Consider the following 19499-nt stretch of genomic DNA (forward strand, 5'->3'; position numbering starts at 1 on the left):
AATAGTCATGTTTTGTAGCTGTTCTCCAGTTATCCAGTAAACACTGCAAAGGGGTACATTTACTGCCTCCAGATCCCATGTCTAACAAAATACTCTGCTCCTATACGGGACTTCTCTTCAAACACACCGGTTTTGCTACAGACTGTGGCTTGGCGAGCTCGCGCTGCCAAGAAACTCACAATCCTACACACGCTTGGCCATGGGGACGCTAAGCCCCGGCCTCACATATACATTCATCCTTTCACACCACACACAACACAGGCTCCCCTCTGTCCTCCCCTCCTACCCTCCTGGCGGCACTTTTACTGCCACGGCCAGGTGAGGTTGATCAAGCCTCTAGCCCCTTTCCCTTAGAGCTCACCTTTCTCCCGTTGTGGGTCCCTTTCCTCGGCCGTCGTTTTTCTCCCTTGACCGGGTGTCTCCACTTTGGGACGGTGTGGCTAGCTCCCCCTACAAACTGGCAGGGTGCGCGCTTGGAGCTGCGAGCACCAGCCCAAGCTGTTCACCGCGGTCGAGCCTGGCCTCCGGTCCAATGGGTTTGGGCAAATCCCGGACGAGCCCCCAAATCTGAAGCCTTAATTACTTGGGATCCATTTGCCCGCTTACCCAGGACGCAGAGGTGACAAAGAAGCACCAGGGATTCAGTTCCTTCGGAGAAAAAGTTTATTGTGATCTGCGCAGAGACCACCAGCGGAATTATTTCCAAAGGCTGGGGGCCCTAAAACACGTAAGCAAGCAGTTTTTATACCCTAGCAGCACCTCCCAACCACCCCACCACCAGTAACGTATCATATCATATTCCCCCCTTTGCCTTATGGCCTCATTGGGTGTTGCCAGAGCATTTTGGCAGTGCACTCCTTTCGCTTATCAGTCAAACCTGCATATCTTATTTGCTCCAGATGCATTTCTCCTCCTGCTCTCCGGGCGTTGCCTTCCAACTGTCAATGCACCCCCCCTGCCCACTCCCTTCAGGCTGAGTGCCAAAGCATGGGAGGGCATTCCACAGGGCAGGCACCACTACTGAGAAGGCCCTCTGCCTGGTTCCCTATAACCTCGCTTCTCGCAGTGAGGGAACCGCCAGAAGGCCCTTGGCGCTGGACCCCAGTGTCTGGGCTGAACAATGGGGGGTGGAGATGCTCCTTCAGGTATACTGGGCTGAGGCCGTTTAGGGCCTTATTATTTACACAAACACCTCTGACTTCTAGTTCTGCAAATTTGTGTGGTACTCTTTGGATGCAAAGATCTTTCAAATAAAGCAAATAGAGTTTGATTTGCAAATCTGAAAAAGGGAAGAGGAAATTTCCTTAGGGACCTTTCAACATAACATTCAAATACAGCTGAAGTATTGATGTAAACCCCACAACACAATGGATTTGTGTTCTTAAAGGATAATATTATGAGGAGTCATCCTTACTGTGCAGTTCAAACATATGTATCTGGAAGTAAGCACCATTGTATACAATGGGGCCTTCTCATAAGGTAAGTGACCAGCCTCTTTGAGATGGCCTTGGCTTAGTTCTACAGATTCTTCCTTGTTAGTAAGGAATGCCCACTGAATCAGTGCTAGCCATCCATGATAACTGAATGGCAAGTGCACAAAGAAGAACATTTTCAGCGGCTCCTCACAGCTCCATGCTTTCTTCTCTATGAGGGTCACAGCAGCCTTAACAAACTACAGTTACCAGGATGCTTTGGAGGAAGTTGTTATGTATTTTAAAGTGATATAACAGACCCTCCAAGTGTCCCTATTTTCCAGGGACTGTCCTGGATTTACAGAAGCCATCCTGGTTTCTGATTTGATCCCACTTTTCCTTTGGACGTCCCTATTTTCATTGGAAAAGCTGAGGCTCCAATACTTTGGCCACCTCATGAGAAGAGAAGACTCCTTGGAAAAGACCCTGATGTTGGGAAAGATGGAGGGCACAAGGAGAAGGGGACGACAGACGACAAGATGGTTGGACACTGTTCTTGAAGCTACAAACATGAGTCTGACCAAACTGCAGGAGGCAGTGGAAAACAGGAGTGCCTGGCGTGCTCTGGTCCATGGGGTCAGGAAGAGTCGGACACGACTAAACAACTAAACAACAACAGCAACAAAAGGCTGAACGTGGGCATTTTCTAGTCACAGTCTTGATATCTAGGGAGTTCATTTTTAAAAGCGAACTACTCACTCTGGGACTTTAATCCAAAATACCAACAACCTTGCAATTGCTTATAAGTTGCATTCATTTTGGGAGGATGAAAACACTCATTTATTGGAATGCACGGTTCATATAACCATCTGCTTGATATTGCTCGATACACTGGCTACTTTTCCTGTGGGTCATGTACAACTGATGTCATTTGCATGCTATTTGCATACTTCTGCAAACCTGCATTCTAGAATGTTAACAGTCGTATACAAGCAACAGAACCAGTTCTGCATGTGGCAACATCTGTGTGCAACCTGCAGGTTGCAGGCAGGGAGCTAACCTATGCATCCATTTCAAGCATCCACCATGAGCCTTACTGGTTATTATGGTAATCAATCCTCACACACCCATTACGTGCAGTGAAAACTAAGGATGTCCTCCTCTTCTACTATAATCCTGTTCCTAGAACTGAAGCTGTAACTGAACAGATTAAGAATATAAATTAGGGCAGGGATGGGAACCTGCAGTCCTTCAGAAGTTTCTGGACTCCAGATCCCCTCATCTCTGACCTCTGGGTATGCTGGTTGCGGAAAATAGGAGCAACATCTGGAAGGTGGTGGGTTCCTCAACCTGCTTTATGGCATTGAGTTACAGTTATTGTATTATCTAGGTAATTCCAGCAATGTTGCATATATAAATCTGAGGCTGCAAATTTACCTGGGAACAGGTCCCATCAGTGGGATTTGCCTCTGAGTAAACATGGGTAGGGTTGGGCTGCAACACTATTTTTGAGCGCTGTCTCCATTTTGATGTAGCGCAGAGACAAAATCATTACACCCAGCAGCAGATAATTCTATAAAAGCCATTTGCTACAGTATGTGTGCCTTAAAAAAAAAAAAAGGACAAACCACTTTCAGCTCCCAACCATTAAAAGATCTATTCAATCAATACAATGCTAGTTTGACTGCGGTTAAGTGCCTCGTCATTCATTGTGACCTTGTTGTTATTTACTGAATCTTGTCACAGAGCCAGCTTTTGGGGGGCGTGGTTGGACAACTTGTGGCATGGTACCCCCGCTTCTGTGTCTGTGGTGGGCAGCAGCACCATCACACACACACACACACACACACACACACACACACACACACACACACACTGCATTTTCATTTCCTACAGTGCCCCAGGCTGATGCTACACCAGGGAAACTGAACAGTGGGGAATTAAAATACCAGCTAGCTTCAGCAGTCTGGTGCTGCTCAGATCACTAGGCCGCCAGTAAGAGGGGTGGGGCGCAGGACAGACACTAGCGGTGGGCCCTGGCAACTGCCCCGCTTGTCATCCTTAAACTAGGACTCCTGAGGTAATCTACAAATTCTGAACTAATCCAGAGGGGCAGGGGAAAGCCTTGTCCATGTCCCAGGCTGGAATCCTATGCGCATCCCTTACCTTATGATGTTAGCCGCTCTGAAGCTGGCCTCGGGTGGGGAGGGTGGGATACAAATTAACAACAACAACAACAACAACCTGGGAGTAGGGTGGCGCTGTGGGTTAAACCACAGAGCCTAGGACTTGCCCATCAGAAGGTCGGCAGTTCGAATCCCTGCAACGGGGTGAGCTCCCGTTGCTCGGTCCCTGCTCCTGCCAACCTAGCAGTTCGAAAGCAAGTCAAAGTGCAAGTAGATAAATAGGTACCGCTCTGGCAGGAAGTTAAACAGTTTCCGTGCGTTGCTCTGGTTTGCCAGAAGCGGCTTAGTCATGCTGGCCACATGACCCAGAAGCTGTCTGTGGACAAATGCTGGCTCCCTTGGCCTATAGAGCGAGATGACCACGGAACGCCAGAGTCGTCCGCGACTGGACCTAATGGTCAGGGGTCCCTTTACCTTTTACGTAGGGTGACCATACACAAAGGGGCTCCTGCATCTTTAACAGCTGAGTCATGGAAGCCACCAAACCCTGGTTTCTGTTTTGATCCTGAAATGTCCCACTTTCCCTTAAGAGGTCCCTATTTTCATTGGAGTGTATGGAGTTATGCAAAATGCACCCACCCCCCAGCCAAGGTTATAAGTAACCATATAAGACATCTGAAGGTAGCCCTGTATAGGGAAGTTTTTAAAATAAATAAATAAATAAATGTTTTTATTTTTTTATATATATGTTGGAAGCTGCCCAGATCGGGAGGGAGGATTAATAATAATAATAATAATAATAATATGCCCTTTTTAAATGTGTTTTTTTGGGGGGGGCTATTGGGTTGTTGGTTAAAGCCTCAGCGCCTAGGACTTGCCGATCGAAAGGTCGGCGGTTCGAATCCCTGCGGCGGGGTGCGTTCCCGCTGCTCGGTCCCAGCGCCTGCCAACCTAGCAGTTCGAAAGCACCTCCGGGTGCAAGTAGATAAATAGGGACCGCTTACCAGCGGGAAGGTAAACGGCGTTTCCGTGTGCGGCTCTGGCTCGCCAGAGCAGCGATGTCACACTGGCCACGTGACCCGGAAGTGTCTCCGGACAGCGCTGGCCCCTGGCCTCTTAAGTGAGATGGGCGCACAACCCCAGAGTCTGTCAAGACTGGCCCGTACGGGCAGGGGTACCTTTACCTTACCTATTGGGTTGTTGTTTTTATTTTTATTATTTATTTTGTGCTTTTATATCTTGATTTTATTATGTGAACTGCCCTGAGACCCCTGGGGAATAGGGCGGTATATAAATTCAACAAACAATAATGCAAGAGGTCACCCCTATTTTCATCGGGAAAATGTTGGAAGGTATGGGGCTGTAGACCTATGCACATCCCTTACCTGGGAGGAGAGTGGCCAGATCCAATGGGGCTTCTGCACCTTTAACAGCTGGGCCATAGAAGCCTCACCTGCCGAAATTTCCCGCTTTCTTAAGGCGCCTGTTCTGCCTCTGGGCTACCCCTACCTGGAAGGAAGATCCCCCCCAGACTTAAGAGTGAAAGTTGCTTAGGAGTAAACATGAATCGGATCGGGCCGATTTGGGTTCTATATAAATGGGCGCCTATAGATGGGATGCCTCGACCCTCCTCGCCGCCCCCCTCCGCTTGATCCCCGCTTGGCGAGCCCCCTGCCAGGCTGGCGGGGCAGCGAAGAGGATCCATCATCTCGTCGCCTCGAGGCGGAGCTTAAATATCCCGAGATGGGAGTTCAGCTTATGAAAATTTCACATCCCTCCAGCCTCTCGTGTGTTCCTTCTTTCCGTTAGCTCAGCCTTGACCGGCTCGCAAATAGAATCAATTAAGGCAACGGCGTCTGGTTTCCCTCGGAGCGCCCAGGGCGCGCGCGCGCTCTCTCTTCCGACGGCGGGGGTGGGTGGGAAGGAGAGAAAAGAGAGAGAAAAAGAAAAGAAGGAAGGAAGAAAGAAAACCCCGCCAAGTGAAAGGGACGAAGGAGCCTGACTACAATATCTTTATTTTTGTGTTGGGGAAGGACGTCGGGGTTGTTTCCTAGCCGCCTCCTCGTTTCTTTCGCTGACGATGTCCGAGCCCGAGGAAGGGAGTGAGTTTGGCTACATAGTGGATCTGCTAGAAAAAGGCAAGGTAAGGCGACGAAACCAGGAATCCCGATTCCTCTTCTTTCCGAGTCGGGAACCTTGCAGGCACTCCCCCTCGCAAAGGCGGGACTGGGCGCGCGCCTTTCTTGCTGCTCCGGCCGGGATCGGGCGCAATTGTTTATTTCCTTCCAGTTTGCAATGTGCGGCGGGAGCGGCAGGACTTGCCGAGTTGTTCCCTCTGTATCCCTCCCCCTCGAGGCTGGGAATACAACCCGAGAGGAGGAGGACGGGCGGTCTGTCTGTCTGGGTGCAAAAGACCGACTTGTGACTGCTTGTCGCTTCTGTCTTCCTTTTTTTGCCGGGCTGCAAGCGGGCGATTTGCATTTGCAAGGGGGCTGGCAGTGGGCGGCGGAACCGGGCGGGCGTGGCAGGCGAAACGGGAGCGCCGGTCCCGTGCAAAGCGAGGGGATCAAGCGAGGCCGCGCTGCTCCCTGGGGCAACAGGTTGGGCGCTGCCAAGGAATCGATAAGCCGCCAGACTGCAGCCCAAGCCCCGGCTCGTCTCCCTCCTGCGACCCGCTCGGCCCAGCCGGGGACTAGACGCGCGGTGGCGCCTGGAAAGCCAAGGGAAAGGATCCGGCCAGTCGAGTTCCTTTATAGATATGGATATATTTGCATAAAATAACCTGGCGCATATATGCACAAGGAGCAGTTTCCAAAGTTTGTGTGTGTGTGTGGAACTTTGCTGATCTGTTGGAGCGGAGGTCTTGTGGCACTTGCTGAAGCCTTTTCTTATTCCATAAGAAAAGGTGCTTTGTCTTTAAGGCAGCCTTCCCCGACGTGGCGCCCTCTAGAGGCATTTACACATTTGTCGACTTGCCACCCCGTTTTCCATTTTTTTTTAAAAAAAAATATTTACCCCCTTTTCTGCCCCCTTCTATCTCTTATACCATAACAATACTATAATCTCGAATCCCATTGGTTGCTTATACAGTGGTACCTCCGGTAAAGTACTTAATTCGTTCTGGAGGTCCGTTCTTAACCTGAAACTGTTCTTAACCTGAAGCACCACTTTAGCTAATGGGGCCTCCTGCTGCTGCTGCGCCGCCAGAGCACAATTTCTGTTCTCATCCTGAAGCAAAGTTCTTAACCTGAAGCACTATTTCTGGGTTAGCGGAGTCTGTAACCTGAAGTGTATGTAACCTGAAGTGTATGTAACCCGAGGTACCACTGTAGTTCAAATCCTGCTCGCGAGTTCATCATATTAGAGTATAGTAGTACCTCGGGTTACATACGCTTCAGGTTACATACTCCGCTAACCCAGAAATACTATCTCGGGTTAAGAACTCTGCTTCAGGTTGAGAACAGAAATCGTGCTCTGGCGGCGCGGCGGCAGCAGGAGGCCCCATTAGCTAAAGTGGCGTTTCAGGTTAAGAACAGTTTCAGGTTAAGAATGGAGCTCGGGGTGGCGCTGTTGGTTAAACCACTGAGCCTAGGACTTGCCGATCAGAAGGTCAGCGGTTCGAATCCCTGCAACGGGGTGAGCTACCATTGCTATGTCCCTGCTCCTGCCAACCTAGCAGTTCGAAAGCACGTCAAAGTGCAAGTAGATAAATAGGTACCACTCTGGCGGGAAGGTAAACGGCGTTTCCGTGCGCTGTTCTGGTTTGCCAGAAGCGGCTTAGTCATGCTGGCCACATGGCTCCCTCAGCCAATAAAGCGAGATGAGTGCCGCAACCCCAGAGTCGGTCATGACCGGACCTAATGGTCAGGGGTCCCTTTACCTTTACCACTGTATTTAAGTAGTCCAGGGGAAAAGGCTTCAATTCTTCCGCCAAACAACCATCATTAGGGTCTCTTATTCTGGCTGTTAACTTTGCCAATTCCGAATAGTCCGTAGGCTATAATTCTCAACATGCTTGGCCCTTTGGCCATGCCAACAAGTTGATGGGATTTGTAGTGCAAAGTATATGGAGGGCACTGGTTGGGGAAGGCTGCTTTAAAGTGTACCAAACTCTCTGTTATATCCAGAGCCAGCCCAAGACGTTTTGCTGCAGGCAAAATGCCCAGTGCTACCCCTGCCTCCACGGTGCCCCCCATGCAGACATGGGCCCCCTCTCCCCACTGTAGCAGCCGCACTACCACCAGCCCAGTCGCTACAACTGTACCTTCACCTGTGGATGCAGTGATGAGAGTGAAACCCTGGTGGGGCTGGCAGTGGTGTGATGGCAAGGGTTGGATCCGCTGCCTGAGGCAGAAGGCTTCAACTCGCCTCATGCATGGGTCAGATTTGGAGGTGGAGACAACCTGAAAAGTGGATAAGAACATAATATCTTCATAATAATATCTTCATTGGCTCCCATTACGTTTCCGAGTACAATTCAAAGTGTTGGTGCTGACCTTTAAAGCCCTAAATGGCCTTGGTCCAGTATACCTGAAGGAGCGTATCCACCCCCATCGTTCAGCCCAGACACTGAGGTCCAGCGCCGAGGGTCTTCTGGTTCCGGCAGAGGGCCTTCTTGGTAGTGGCGCCTGCCCTGTAAACAACTATCTGACTTTTAGAAGACATCTGAAGGCAGCCCAGTTTAGGGAAGTTTTTAATGTTTCATGTTTTATCGTGTTTTTCATATTCTGTTGGGAGCCGCCCAGAGTGGCTGGGGAAACCCAGCCAGATAGGCGGGGTATAAATAATAATAATAATAATAAATATAATTGAACAATTCGGTTGTTGCCAACTCACAGGGTTAGTATGGACCCTGCATCCCTGAGAATAAGCCACTTAGTTCATGCTACATAGGTATAGACTGGGGTTCACAGAGAAAAGCAGACCACTTGGATCTATTTGAGAGAGAAATCTGGGTGCCAGGTCTGCTCTCTTGTACTGGGAAGGCTTTGGTCAGAGAAAAGTGTCAGGGAAGGTGGCTGCTGTCTCTAGAGTCTTGCTTTCTAGTACAATGGTACCTTGGTAGTCAAACAGCTTGGCTCCCACACAAATTGGCTCCCAATTGCTGCAAACCCGGAAGTGAGTGTTCTGGTTTGCGAATCTTTTTCATGGCCGACGTGGCTTCCGATTGAGTCAGGAAGCTCCTGCAGCCAATTGGAAGCTGTGCCTTGGTTTTTGAACTGTTTTGGGAGTCAAACGGTCTCCCAGAACGGATTAAATTCAAGAACCAAGGTACCACTGTATTTTCTCCAGCACTCCGGAATTATCTCATCTGGGGGGGGGTGGAGGACGCAGCAGCGATTATGGGATAGTTTTGGGGTGGGAGCGGCCTCCCTTTCAATATGGTTGTTGTGCGAGGAAGGTTGCAAGCAGCTTCTCCTAGCCTCTCTCTTCCATTACTGGGGCTATTGGGGTGTTAGCTACTGCACGGTTTCTTCGCGTTCCCTGCTAGTCAGAGCCTGTTCTGTGCTTTTCATGCATTCAAGGGGAAATTCTCTGTTTGGAGGGACTGGACTGTTAAAAGCGACAAATCAGCATGAGGCAGACTTGCCCACTAGCTGCTTTCTCCTGTGCCCATACTTAATTCCTCTGTTCTAAAGTGTTGACGGTGACTTCTGGGATTAAATTAGAATTAAGCAGCAATAGATGTAGTTTATGTAGAGAACAAGTTGCTTTGAACATGTCTGGGGTGGAGGTTGAGAGAGAATATCCCTTAGCCCGAAGCAAACATTATTTAAATAAATCTTAGCTGGCTGAATTCTGATTAGGTTAGGAAGAGAAATTGGAACCCTTCTGCTCAGTAATTTGATTACTGCAAACTCAAGACCCACGCTAGCTAAGAGCTTTTGGCAAAGGGGCAAAGCTTCTAAGCAAGGAGGAGTCTAGATTTGATCACATAATCAGAGTTGGAAGGAACTCTGAGGGTCATCTAGTCCACCCCCCCCGCAATGCAGGAATATGCAGCTATTCCTCACGGGGGTCGAACCTGCAACCTTGGCATTATCAGCACTATGCTAACCTATTGAGTTATCCAGCTGTATTGTGTGTGCCCACTTTCGAATCTGACTGGCTGTGTTTACTTCAAGACACTCTTAAGACAGCAGAGATTGCAGGGCTTGGAAATGCTCCTTCGATAATTTGCATGTTCCTTACAAACCACGGAGATAAGGACCTGACAAATGCATTCTTCCAGCCAAGTATATCTTGCAGGTATAAGCACCAGCGGGGTGGGATTAGCCATGGCTCCTTGTTGCAGGTGCATGCAGTGGCAAATGTGTGTTTTGTATTGCAGGTAAGGCAAAAGGTAAAGGTAAAGGATCCCTGGATGGTTAAGTCCAGTCAAAGGCAAACCAAAAACAAGTCAAAGTACAGTGGTACCTTGGTTTGCATACGTTTTGGTTTGCATATGTTTTGCATTACAAACACGTCAAACCCGGAAGTGCGTGTCCCAGGTTGCAACCTTTTTATTGGATTACAACCCATTTTTGGGGGATTATGAACAAAAATTTTTTGGAGGCCTCATTGGCGAAAGCGTGCCTTGGGTTACAACCTGTTTTGGTTTACAAACGGACCTCCAAAACTGATTATGATTAAACCACAGAGCCTAGGACTTGCCAATCAGAAGGTTGGCGGTTTGAATCCCTGCGATGGGGTGAGCTCCCGTTGCTTGGTCCCTGCTCCTGCCAATCTAGCAGTTTGAAAGCAGCGGGAAGGTAAATGGCGTTTCCGTTCGCCAGAAGCGGCTTAGTCATGCTGGCCACATGACCCGGAAGCTGTACGCCGGCTCCCTCAGCCAATAAAGTGAGATGAGTGCCGCAACCCCAGAGTCGGTCATGACTGGACCTTTACCTTTACCAGTGAGGAACTCAAACTACCAGTGAGGAACTCAAACTATCATTGTTCTTCCTATATGTGGCAGTTATTCTGTCCGTGATATTTCTTCCTGTCCTTGTAAAATGTTATGTCTATCTTTTCCTGGTTGTTGCTGTTCTCCATCATGCCTTGGGCAGAGCTAATATCCCATTGTTGTTTCAGAAATTTCTCAGTTGCTCCGATATTTGTAAACCAGAGGGGTTGCCATGGGCACAAGTATGATACAGCTCTCTCACATCCCAGCTGTAACACCCACCCACCCACCCCAAATTACCTTCTGTGCTGCAGTGAGGCTTGAAGAAAAGTCTTCTGTATGCTACGGAAGGCTTCTTTCAAGTGTAATTTCAGCAGGAGGGCAGGATGTGCCCCTCTGGGTGCTTGGAAAGGACACATACATGCTCACAAGCAGCATGTTGATGACCCATAGCACAATTTGTGAAGCGCCCTTGAGACAATACCATTTATTGAGCAAGATTACGTTTACAAAGTTTCTGTTGATAAAGATGACTCCTTGAAAACTCGGTCCTAATGCTTCCCTGAACACAGCTTGATTTCCACAGAATCTCTATGAGGTAAAAAGGGTGTGTTGGGCACAGCAGAAATGCTGTTGACTTAAAACTTTTCTGGCTGGCTAAATTTTCTGCTATTTTCATGCCTACAAATTGGTCTTAGCCTGCGGAGGAGTTTTGTTAGTGCTTACCACTCCCAATGGAAGTTAATTATGGCTATCATGAGGATCAGTGTATGCATAAGCAATAGTCCCATGTTGCTAAGTGACACTCCTAAAAATAATTTCTCATTCTGTGGCAACAGATAGGGAATATGCTAGGGAAAAGTTGTCATCTTTCAGGAAATGATTTGTAAATGGAGCTCAGGGGGGAAACGGATGGTGTTTGCATCTTCTTCACACTCTGAAAACCAAACTCCTCCTAGTGTGCTATCGCTTGTTATAGTAACTTGGGTTTTCTCTTTTCGCTGCTTCACAAAGTGCGCAACCAGCAGCCTATAAAACCTGGGGGAATTGAAGTTGCTTTCAATACTTTGCTGCTGCATCACTGCCCCTGACTCTGTTTTTGCTCCTATTGCTTGGCCAGCGAAGGGCTCAACTTGTGGCCTATTATCCCTATTAACTCATTTTCAACCCTGACCATTGGCTATACAGTGGTACCTCGGGTTAAGAATTTAATTCGTTCTGGAGGTCCGTTCTTAACCTGAGGTACCACTTTAGCTAAGGGGGCCTCTTGCTGCCGCCGCGTCGCTGGAGCACAATTTCTGTTCTCATCCTGAAGCAAAGTTCTTAACCCGAGGTACTATTTCTGACTTAGTGGAGTCTGTAACCTGAAGTGTCTATAACCTGAAGCTTCTGTAATCTGAGGTACCACTGTACTGGTGGGGCTGATGGAACATCTCCAGGGCCCACCCCTGGACTAAACATTCCTTGTTGAGGCTCAACCACCTCCATTGGGGCTCTCCATCCTTTCCAAAGGGTGTGTTTGTCCTATGAGGGCATTCTGTGCCCTCTTCTACACTAGTTCTGCTGACTCTAGTGAAGCGTAGGTGTCCTAGAGATTGGACTAGCCTTGGTGCAGTGGCTGTGGTCAGTGGACTAAGGGGACTAGGCTAGTCCTCTAAATGTTCCTGGTAAATTAAAGTATTAAAGCTCGGTGCCTCCTTCCCAAAGCCTGGGAAACTTGTACCCAGCTTAGGGAGGGGGGCGTGATGCTTATGCACCCCCAATCGCCCCCACAAGCTGGTTCCTCTGGCCCTGTCACCCTACGCCATTGCTGGTGAGAATGTGAAAAATGGCAGCACTGCATCCCTGTCTAGAAAGCGGTTGAAGCACTTCCCCCTGCCCACTTTAATGAACAAAGTCCATTGGTAATTGTTTGGTAATTGCTCCTTTAGTAATTACATTTTTAAAAATGAAGTTTGTTGGGGGGGAGGAGTCCTTTGAGCATCCTCTTAAATTGCCAAAATACCGGTAAACATGCCTCAACTGCACAAATTCATGTAAAAGAGGCAGCAAGGCAGCAGGAGAGACTGTAACTAAATGGGAATGAAGCTCTCAGCTAAAATAACCAAAGTGATTTCATTTCAAGGTAGCATAATGATATTGCTGACGTTAATTTCTTTGATATTTGTGTGCGCTGTTACAATCTGGCTCTATATATCTTTTCGTCTCTGTGTGCCGCTCTGAGTTGTCTGTCCATTCTCTAAAAGGCTAGGCTTTGGGATCAAGGTATTGTAGTAGTTGGTGGTACTCTGTAGAGCAGGGGTCCCCAAACTTGGGTCTTCAGCTGTTTTTGGACTGCAATCCCATTGTCCCAGACCACTGGTCCTGCTAGCTAGGGACAATGGGAGTTGGAGTCCAAAAACAGCTGGATACCCAAGTTTGGGAAACCCTATTGTAGAGAAACTAAGACCCAAAATAAAAGACAAGCATGGTCTTGCTTCATGTTGGAGAAAACATGTCTCTGATCGGCAACTGCTTTGAAGCCTTAGTTTTTTGATGTTAGTCTTCAATGTGAATTGTGGCTAAGAGGGCTAAGGGAGAAACCACTTCCCCAGCTTATTCATAAAGAATACTTGCAGGAAAAAAAGTTTGCTTGTCTGGAATGTTGTTTAAAATTAACGCTGCTCTTTGTGTAGCAGCAGAAGTTTAAAATGCACACCATATGATATGCACTGTCTTGTGGAATGACAGCTAATATTCCGGTGCACTTCAGGATAGAGTGTTTAACTTTGCAGAATAGAGAGCAAAAGAAAAGTTTTGCATAATGTTACCAGCAAAAGTGCAGCATATTTCATTTATTATTATTATTATTTGGTAACTAAGATTTTACACCCACAATAAAATTCTGTCCACTTCTGCAAGAGAGAGAAAATGCTTCCAAGTTTTCCATATCAAGACTGGGCATGGGGTTATGGGGTTATGATTCAGGAAGTAAAACTCTTGACAAAATATTTTATTTAGGGCATGTGTTAAGCACAAGCCTAACTCTATCCAGTAGGAACCAGAAACAACAGTAGCAGAGAAGCTGAAAAAAAGTTGTTTCAAATACAGGAAGCTTGGTTAAGGCTTCTGGGCTATAACAGCTTCCCCAGTACATGTATTATGCAATCAATTTAAATATTTTTAGCGGATGTATTGTGAAATGTTGATTCCAAATTATTTTAGCAACTTCATATTAGAGAAATATGATGTATTCTAAAATACCTGTGTACTCAAGTTGACAAACAAGGGTAATAAACAAAAGAGCATAGTAAATTGGCTACAAATAGAAATGATGTTTACTTCCAATTCTCTGATGACATTTAGATTAATATTTCAAAATCCAGCTGAATATATGAATGCAGAATCTCATCCTGAGTGAAAGTCAGAGACGCAAGATAAAGATTTCCCCCCTTCAGACGTATCTCAAAATGGAAAGTTTATTTATCAAAGGCATTTTAAATAATTTCTTGCTTACTCTTTGTGACAATATAATATATCCAAATAAAATAAAATAAAATAAAATAATCTATCCAAATAAATATATTGCCTGACAGTAGATCTTGGATTTTTTCCCTCATGAACCAACACAGCTACCTTTGCTTATTGTTCCTGTAAATAATTAAGTGATAGATACAGCTTTCTTCAAGAACTTCGCAAGAATCCCTTTCCCCCTCAAATGGCTAGTGCCCTGAGACTTTTGAGTAAAGATGGACAGATTGTACTGTCTGTGTGTCTTCTGCCCTGGATGGAGTGTGTATTCTGTGGTTTCCTGTGTCTTCTTACGCCAGCCTTCCCTTCCCCCAAGAGATACAAATGCTGCTCTTAATGTAATCATTACAACAGAACAATCAGTGTATGTCTCCAGGACTTTTGCTGAATCAGAATTGCTTTGTCAAATCCCAATAGAAATTAGATGTGTGTGTCCACGGTGGGGGTGGGAGCTGAACTTTAGCCTGCAATTCTGTATATCTATGCTTACCTCTGAGTAAGCTCCATTGACCTCGGAGGGGCTTGTTTCTATTTGTAGGATTGCACTATTCATTGTATTCTTAAAGCTTTTGCGAGATTGTACTAACCTCACTGGTTTTACAGCTGCTGCTCTGATATAATGTATTATTTTGGGGGGAGGGGTTATTGTACAGTGGTACCTTGGTTCTCAGACTTAATCCGTTCCGGGAGACTGTTTGATTCCCAAAACGGTTCGGAAGCCAAGGCACAGCTTCCAATTGACTGCAGGAGCTTCTTGCACTCAGTTGAAAGCCATGGAAAGCCACATTGAACGTTCGGCTTTCGAAAAACGTTCGCAAATCGGAACACTCACTTCCAGGTTTGCTGCTTTCAGGAGCTGATTTGTTCGGGAGCCAAGCCATTTGAGTACCAAGGTACCACTGTAGTTGTTCTGCTATTTTAAATTACTGTATACATCTTCCTGGGAGTCTTGTGCTGAAAGGTGGTGTTATTTATCCCTACATAACAGTCAGAAGTCTCCTGGGGTGGACTGGAAGATCAACCTGCTGATTAAAACCCTGAATTGGTTTCAAATATGGCACTAAACAATAGACAATAGAAATATTCCGTCAAAATGCAACCCAAGGATGGTGCCTTTGTTCTTCTTAGGGAAGTTTTGTAGATGCTTTGTTCTCCTGGAGCAAAACAGGATAATTGACTATCTGGCGCATCTGAGAACAAGAAAAGAATTTGTAACTACTTGGTTTGTGCTTAGTCTTTCTGCTGAGATAATAGTGGATTGCCAAACTTTTCAAGGTATTATATTACAAGTAGCTTTGAAATTTAAATTATATTACCACTGAAACAGTTAAGAAGAGCAGATACTTACACAATGGCCCTGGTCCTAGGCGGTTTAAAATATGCTTCTGTTACCTATGAAAGTAAAATGATCTTTAATTCATTGCAGTTTTAATCGGAGTAGTAGAGCAAGATAATTGAGCTCCTTAAATCCAAAACAAACAAACAAGCATATCAACAGGTTAATCCCTTTGATCTGTTAGTGACAGGACTGAGCAAGCAGTTTTTCACAAAGGAGTCATGACAATAACAAAAGTTGGGAGGGACTGCCAAGAAATCTGCCAGTTTTATAATGAATCTACTTTGTCCCTGTGTCCGTGCAAAAGCAGCTATTGTTGCCTTGTGGTCAGTGAATAGATAGATACTGGTTGTGTTAAGTCTCAAGCAGCCTTTGTGCACCCACCCACCCTGCAGTCTAAGAAAGACTTGTTTTTAATGGTCCCTAACAACTGAGCAATGATTCTATATCAATTGATTGTTGCTGTTAACCTTGAATATTATTGGTAGCTCAGCAAAAACTAACAGGCGGCGTATGGTATCTATGGGTACTACTTATGTACAGTGGTACCTCAGGTTAAGTACTTAACTTGTTCCAGAGGTCCGTTCTTAACCTGAAACTGTTCTTAACCTGAAGCACCACTTTAGCTAATGGGGCCTCCCGCTGCTGCTGCGCCGCTGGAGCACAATTTCTGTTCTCATCCGGAAGCAAAGTTCTTAACCCGAGGTACTATTTCTGACTTAGTGGAGTCTGTAACCTGAAGTGTCTATAACCTGAAGCTTCTGTAATCTGAGGTACCACTGTACTATGAAATAATCCCACTGGAATACTCTGGCTATTGGAATACTCTAGCATTCTCAAACTTCTTGCAAGTTTACAAGTAAGACTATATATGCACCAGATTTTTTGGGAATGGGCTGCTTGTTTTTCTTGAAATAAGACATAAACTAATTCATTTTTGCATATGAAAGATTAAAACTTCGAGGCTTAATGTGGAAAGTCTGTTCCCCCAACCTCTTCAGCCCCCTCCCCCCATTTTTTTTGAAGCAGTGGTGACTAATTCCATTCTTCTGAGACTGAACATGTCTCTGGAGTCAGTAATATTTTTAGTTCATCTCTTTATGTGTATGTAAACTTTCAAAAACAAACACAGTGCTGGACAGGGAGCTTTGCCAAACAGACAAAATGTTAATAAGAAAGTTGAAGTGCTTTGTTGCAGTGTGGAAAATATAAAAAAACTACGCTATCTCTTGTGACCCTAAACAATGTATTTTTTAAAATCATCGTCCTGTGGTCTGGGTAGGAATTGCAAAACAATGGTGGAATCAGGTGCCCCTACAAACTTAAATACTTCACGGAGCAGGCCCTCATTGAGTGGGCAAAGGGGGGGGCATTTGCCTCAGGCGGCAGGTTGTGGGCGGCAGCAAAAACAGCATCCTGTTCTAATAGGCAGAACCCAGCTGGAATGTCGCTGAGCATGTATTGCAGGCCAATGGAGTGCCACTCTCACACGCTGTAGTGCTCCTTCACTTTCTTGCTGAAGCAACAGGAACATAAAGGGGAAGTGAGAGGGTGGCTGGTGCTTAAAAGGGGTGGTCTGCCCCCTGCCATGCTGAGGATGCCAGGCATGCAGCCTTCAATGTCTGCCATGCAGGAGGTAGCTGCCCCTTCTACCACCTGGGTCACAAAAATGTCCCACAGCCTGACACCTGTCCCTCCCAGCATCTGTCCTGTCAGGATTCCCAACTGTCTTGCCCTGGGTCTCATCTGTGAAAACAATGAAGGCAAGAACGAGTTTCTTCCTTTGCCCACCCCACTTTGCTGCTACTGCTGCTGGCAGCTTCTTGCCTTCCTGTTCCTCTTTTATGAAAGCCTGCATCTCCAGCCCTCCCCTTCTATGCTTCTTTCAGGGGCAGACGGTGGAGGGCAGCTATGCAGAGCTTTGCTCCTTAAGGCAAAATTTGTAGATCCAGCACGGCCAAGGAGCGTGAACAATCTGAATAGTTGTAGAAGGAAAAGAGAAAACTGGCCAAGGAAAATGCAACACTATCAAAACAATGAATTCCATAAAGAAATGTCTTAAGTCAAGATGAGTAGTCAAGTCCGCTTTGTGTTAAGACTCTAATTCAACATGCTTTAATTAAGCCTTTCCCAAAAATGTGAGCCAAACACAATGGCTCTCAGTCTAAAAAATAAATAAATCTATCCAATGTGATTTTAGAAGCTGGACCCTATGGAAGCACAGATGGTATTTCCTCCTCCTCCTCCTGATGGAGAGATTCAGTTTGCTAGATGTAGATAAAGAAGAGGTCTGCTGCCTAGTTTCAGATAGAGTTCCCTGAATTTGTTTCCCTCTGTTCTGAATGGTTAATGATAGCTTAAGAATTAATCTAATTGAATTGACAGTGATAGAAACAGACAAAAACAGCCCATTTGCTCTTCATCCTCCTCTTTTTGGGCTCTCTGATGTTGGTAGCCCTGCAAAACTATGTATGTTTACTTAGAGGCAGTTTACTAAATACAGTAGGGATCATTCCCCGGGAAGCATTGTTGAGAATACAGTCTTATCAATCTTAAGTTTGTGTGACTCACTTGAACCAACTCATTACTCTTGTGCAGACACAGCACAAACTGTTAATAAGGTGATTTAAAAAGCTTCACCTTTGCCTCCATGGTTCCATGATCATTCTTTTGTGCCTGGAAAATGGGCTTGCCAAAATAATTTGACTTCATTTGCAGAGGAACTACAGCAAAGGCCACCTGGTATGTATTGTCTTGAATGAAGAGGAACAATCCCCATTGCCCCTAAGGCAACCGAGCCCTTGTGGTGCTTTCCAGCCAAGCAAAGTCGATGGCTCACCATGCCCAGAAGCACCCATTTGCATGGGGCTTTCAGGGCTGCGCCGATTCCCCCAAAGCCCAAACACTACAACACCCTCCCCCTTGCAAGTTCCAAGCCTAGAGGCTGGACTCTCCTGGGCCCCTAAACCCTAAACTGTAGTAGTAACGATTGCAGCTCAGTTCACGTTTATATATCGCTTTTATATGTATATCACGTTTATATATCGCAAAGCAACCTGAAAGCAGTTTATGTGGCTTGAAAAGCTCCAGGCCCCTCTGTGTCCCAGCTCAGCTCCCCTGCAGTCACCCCAGCTGCACGTGGCGTCAACAGGTGAAGAAGCAGCCCTCCCTGCTGCAACTCAAGGCCGGGGAGAAGCAAGACTGGCCGGCATCTTGCTTTGGCTACGAGTCGCGTGTGCACGTGCGTTTGGTGATTTGAGAGCAAGAAAGAGCGAACAAGCAACTTTTCTCCGGAGTGAACGTGATTCTGGCACTTTATTTTTTGCGAAAGGGGACAGACGGGGGGGGGCGTAGCTCGCTTCCCCTTTCCCGCCACACATTTGGCGCCTGTGTGTGTACGCGTGTACACGTGTCGTCCCCGCCCAGCCTGCTTCATTTCCCCTCTCGAGGAGTCAAGTCCCTCAGCCGCCGACGCCAACCCGCCTCACGGGCTGAGGTGGCCAACAAAGGTGCCAGGTGCCGCCCCTCCCACATTGTGTCGTGGGCGTGGTTGCCAGGCGGCCCCCGCCGCCGCCGCCCTGCTCCCCCCGCCCCCCTCCCGCGCCAGGCCCCTCCCCCTCCCCTCGCGCCCCGCCCTCCAGGCCAGCGCCGGAGTTTCCTCGGGGGGTAGGCAGCAGTCGGGTGGCAGCTGCTGGGCGCCTCGCAGCCGCTTCGCGCGCGCGCCCCTCTCTCCTCCTCTGTCTTCCTCCCTCGCGCCGCGCGCTCCCCAAAGCGGGGAGGGCGGACCTCGCCGGTCCCGAGAGAGGCAGCGAAGCGAGCAGAGAGAGAGAGAGAGAAGCAGGCACACGCGCGCGCCGGGCACCCTTCGGGAGCAGCGGAGGCGGCGGGGGGCGGTGGCGTGTCCAGGATGGAAGGGGACCGGCTGGAACCCGCCGTGAGTAGCCCTGAGGGAGGGAGGGAGGGAGGGAGGGGGGGCTGGCGGGAGACGGGGTGGGGGGCACGTATGTATGTGTTCGCGCGTGTGTGTGTGAGGGAGATTTGCAGGGACTGAGGAGGAAATGCTCTTCTCCAGTTTTAGACTAGTTGAGCTACCTACCTAGGTGCCTCCCCCAAAGCCATGGGCAAGGGAGGGCCCCTCAAAGGGACAGCTGCCCTTCTACCCTCAAATCAAGTGAATAAATAAAAAATACTGCCCCCGCCCTAATATGAATCCTGCCCCCCACCCCACG

The 19499-nt window shown here is 47.5% G+C and overlaps 1 protein-coding gene across 8 annotated transcripts in view; it reads left to right on the plus strand.

The window, feature by feature from the left end:
* The first annotated feature begins 5541 nt into the window (after positions 1 to 5541).
* TRIM36 (tripartite motif containing 36) overlaps positions 5542 to 19499 on the plus strand; it is a 51528-nt gene continuing 37570 nt past the window's right edge. For 3 of the 8 annotated variants that reach the window (XM_081930548.1, XM_081930552.1, XM_081930549.1), the window contains exon 1: positions 18904 to 19204. In XM_081930548.1, coding sequence (XP_081786674.1) covers positions 19178 to 19204 — 27 coding nt within the window. In that variant the 5' untranslated portion in view covers positions 18904 to 19177. Of the gene's footprint in view, positions 5682 to 18903; positions 19205 to 19499 lie in introns of those variants that run through there. The other 5 variants (XM_081930546.1, XM_081930550.1, XM_081930547.1 and 2 more) reach the window with 5 other exon arrangements.

Source organism: Podarcis melisellensis (genome assembly GCF_964234715.1).
Source record: "Podarcis melisellensis genome assembly, chromosome: 11".
NCBI classification, from domain to species: Eukaryota; Metazoa; Chordata; class Lepidosauria; order Squamata; family Lacertidae; genus Podarcis; species Podarcis melisellensis.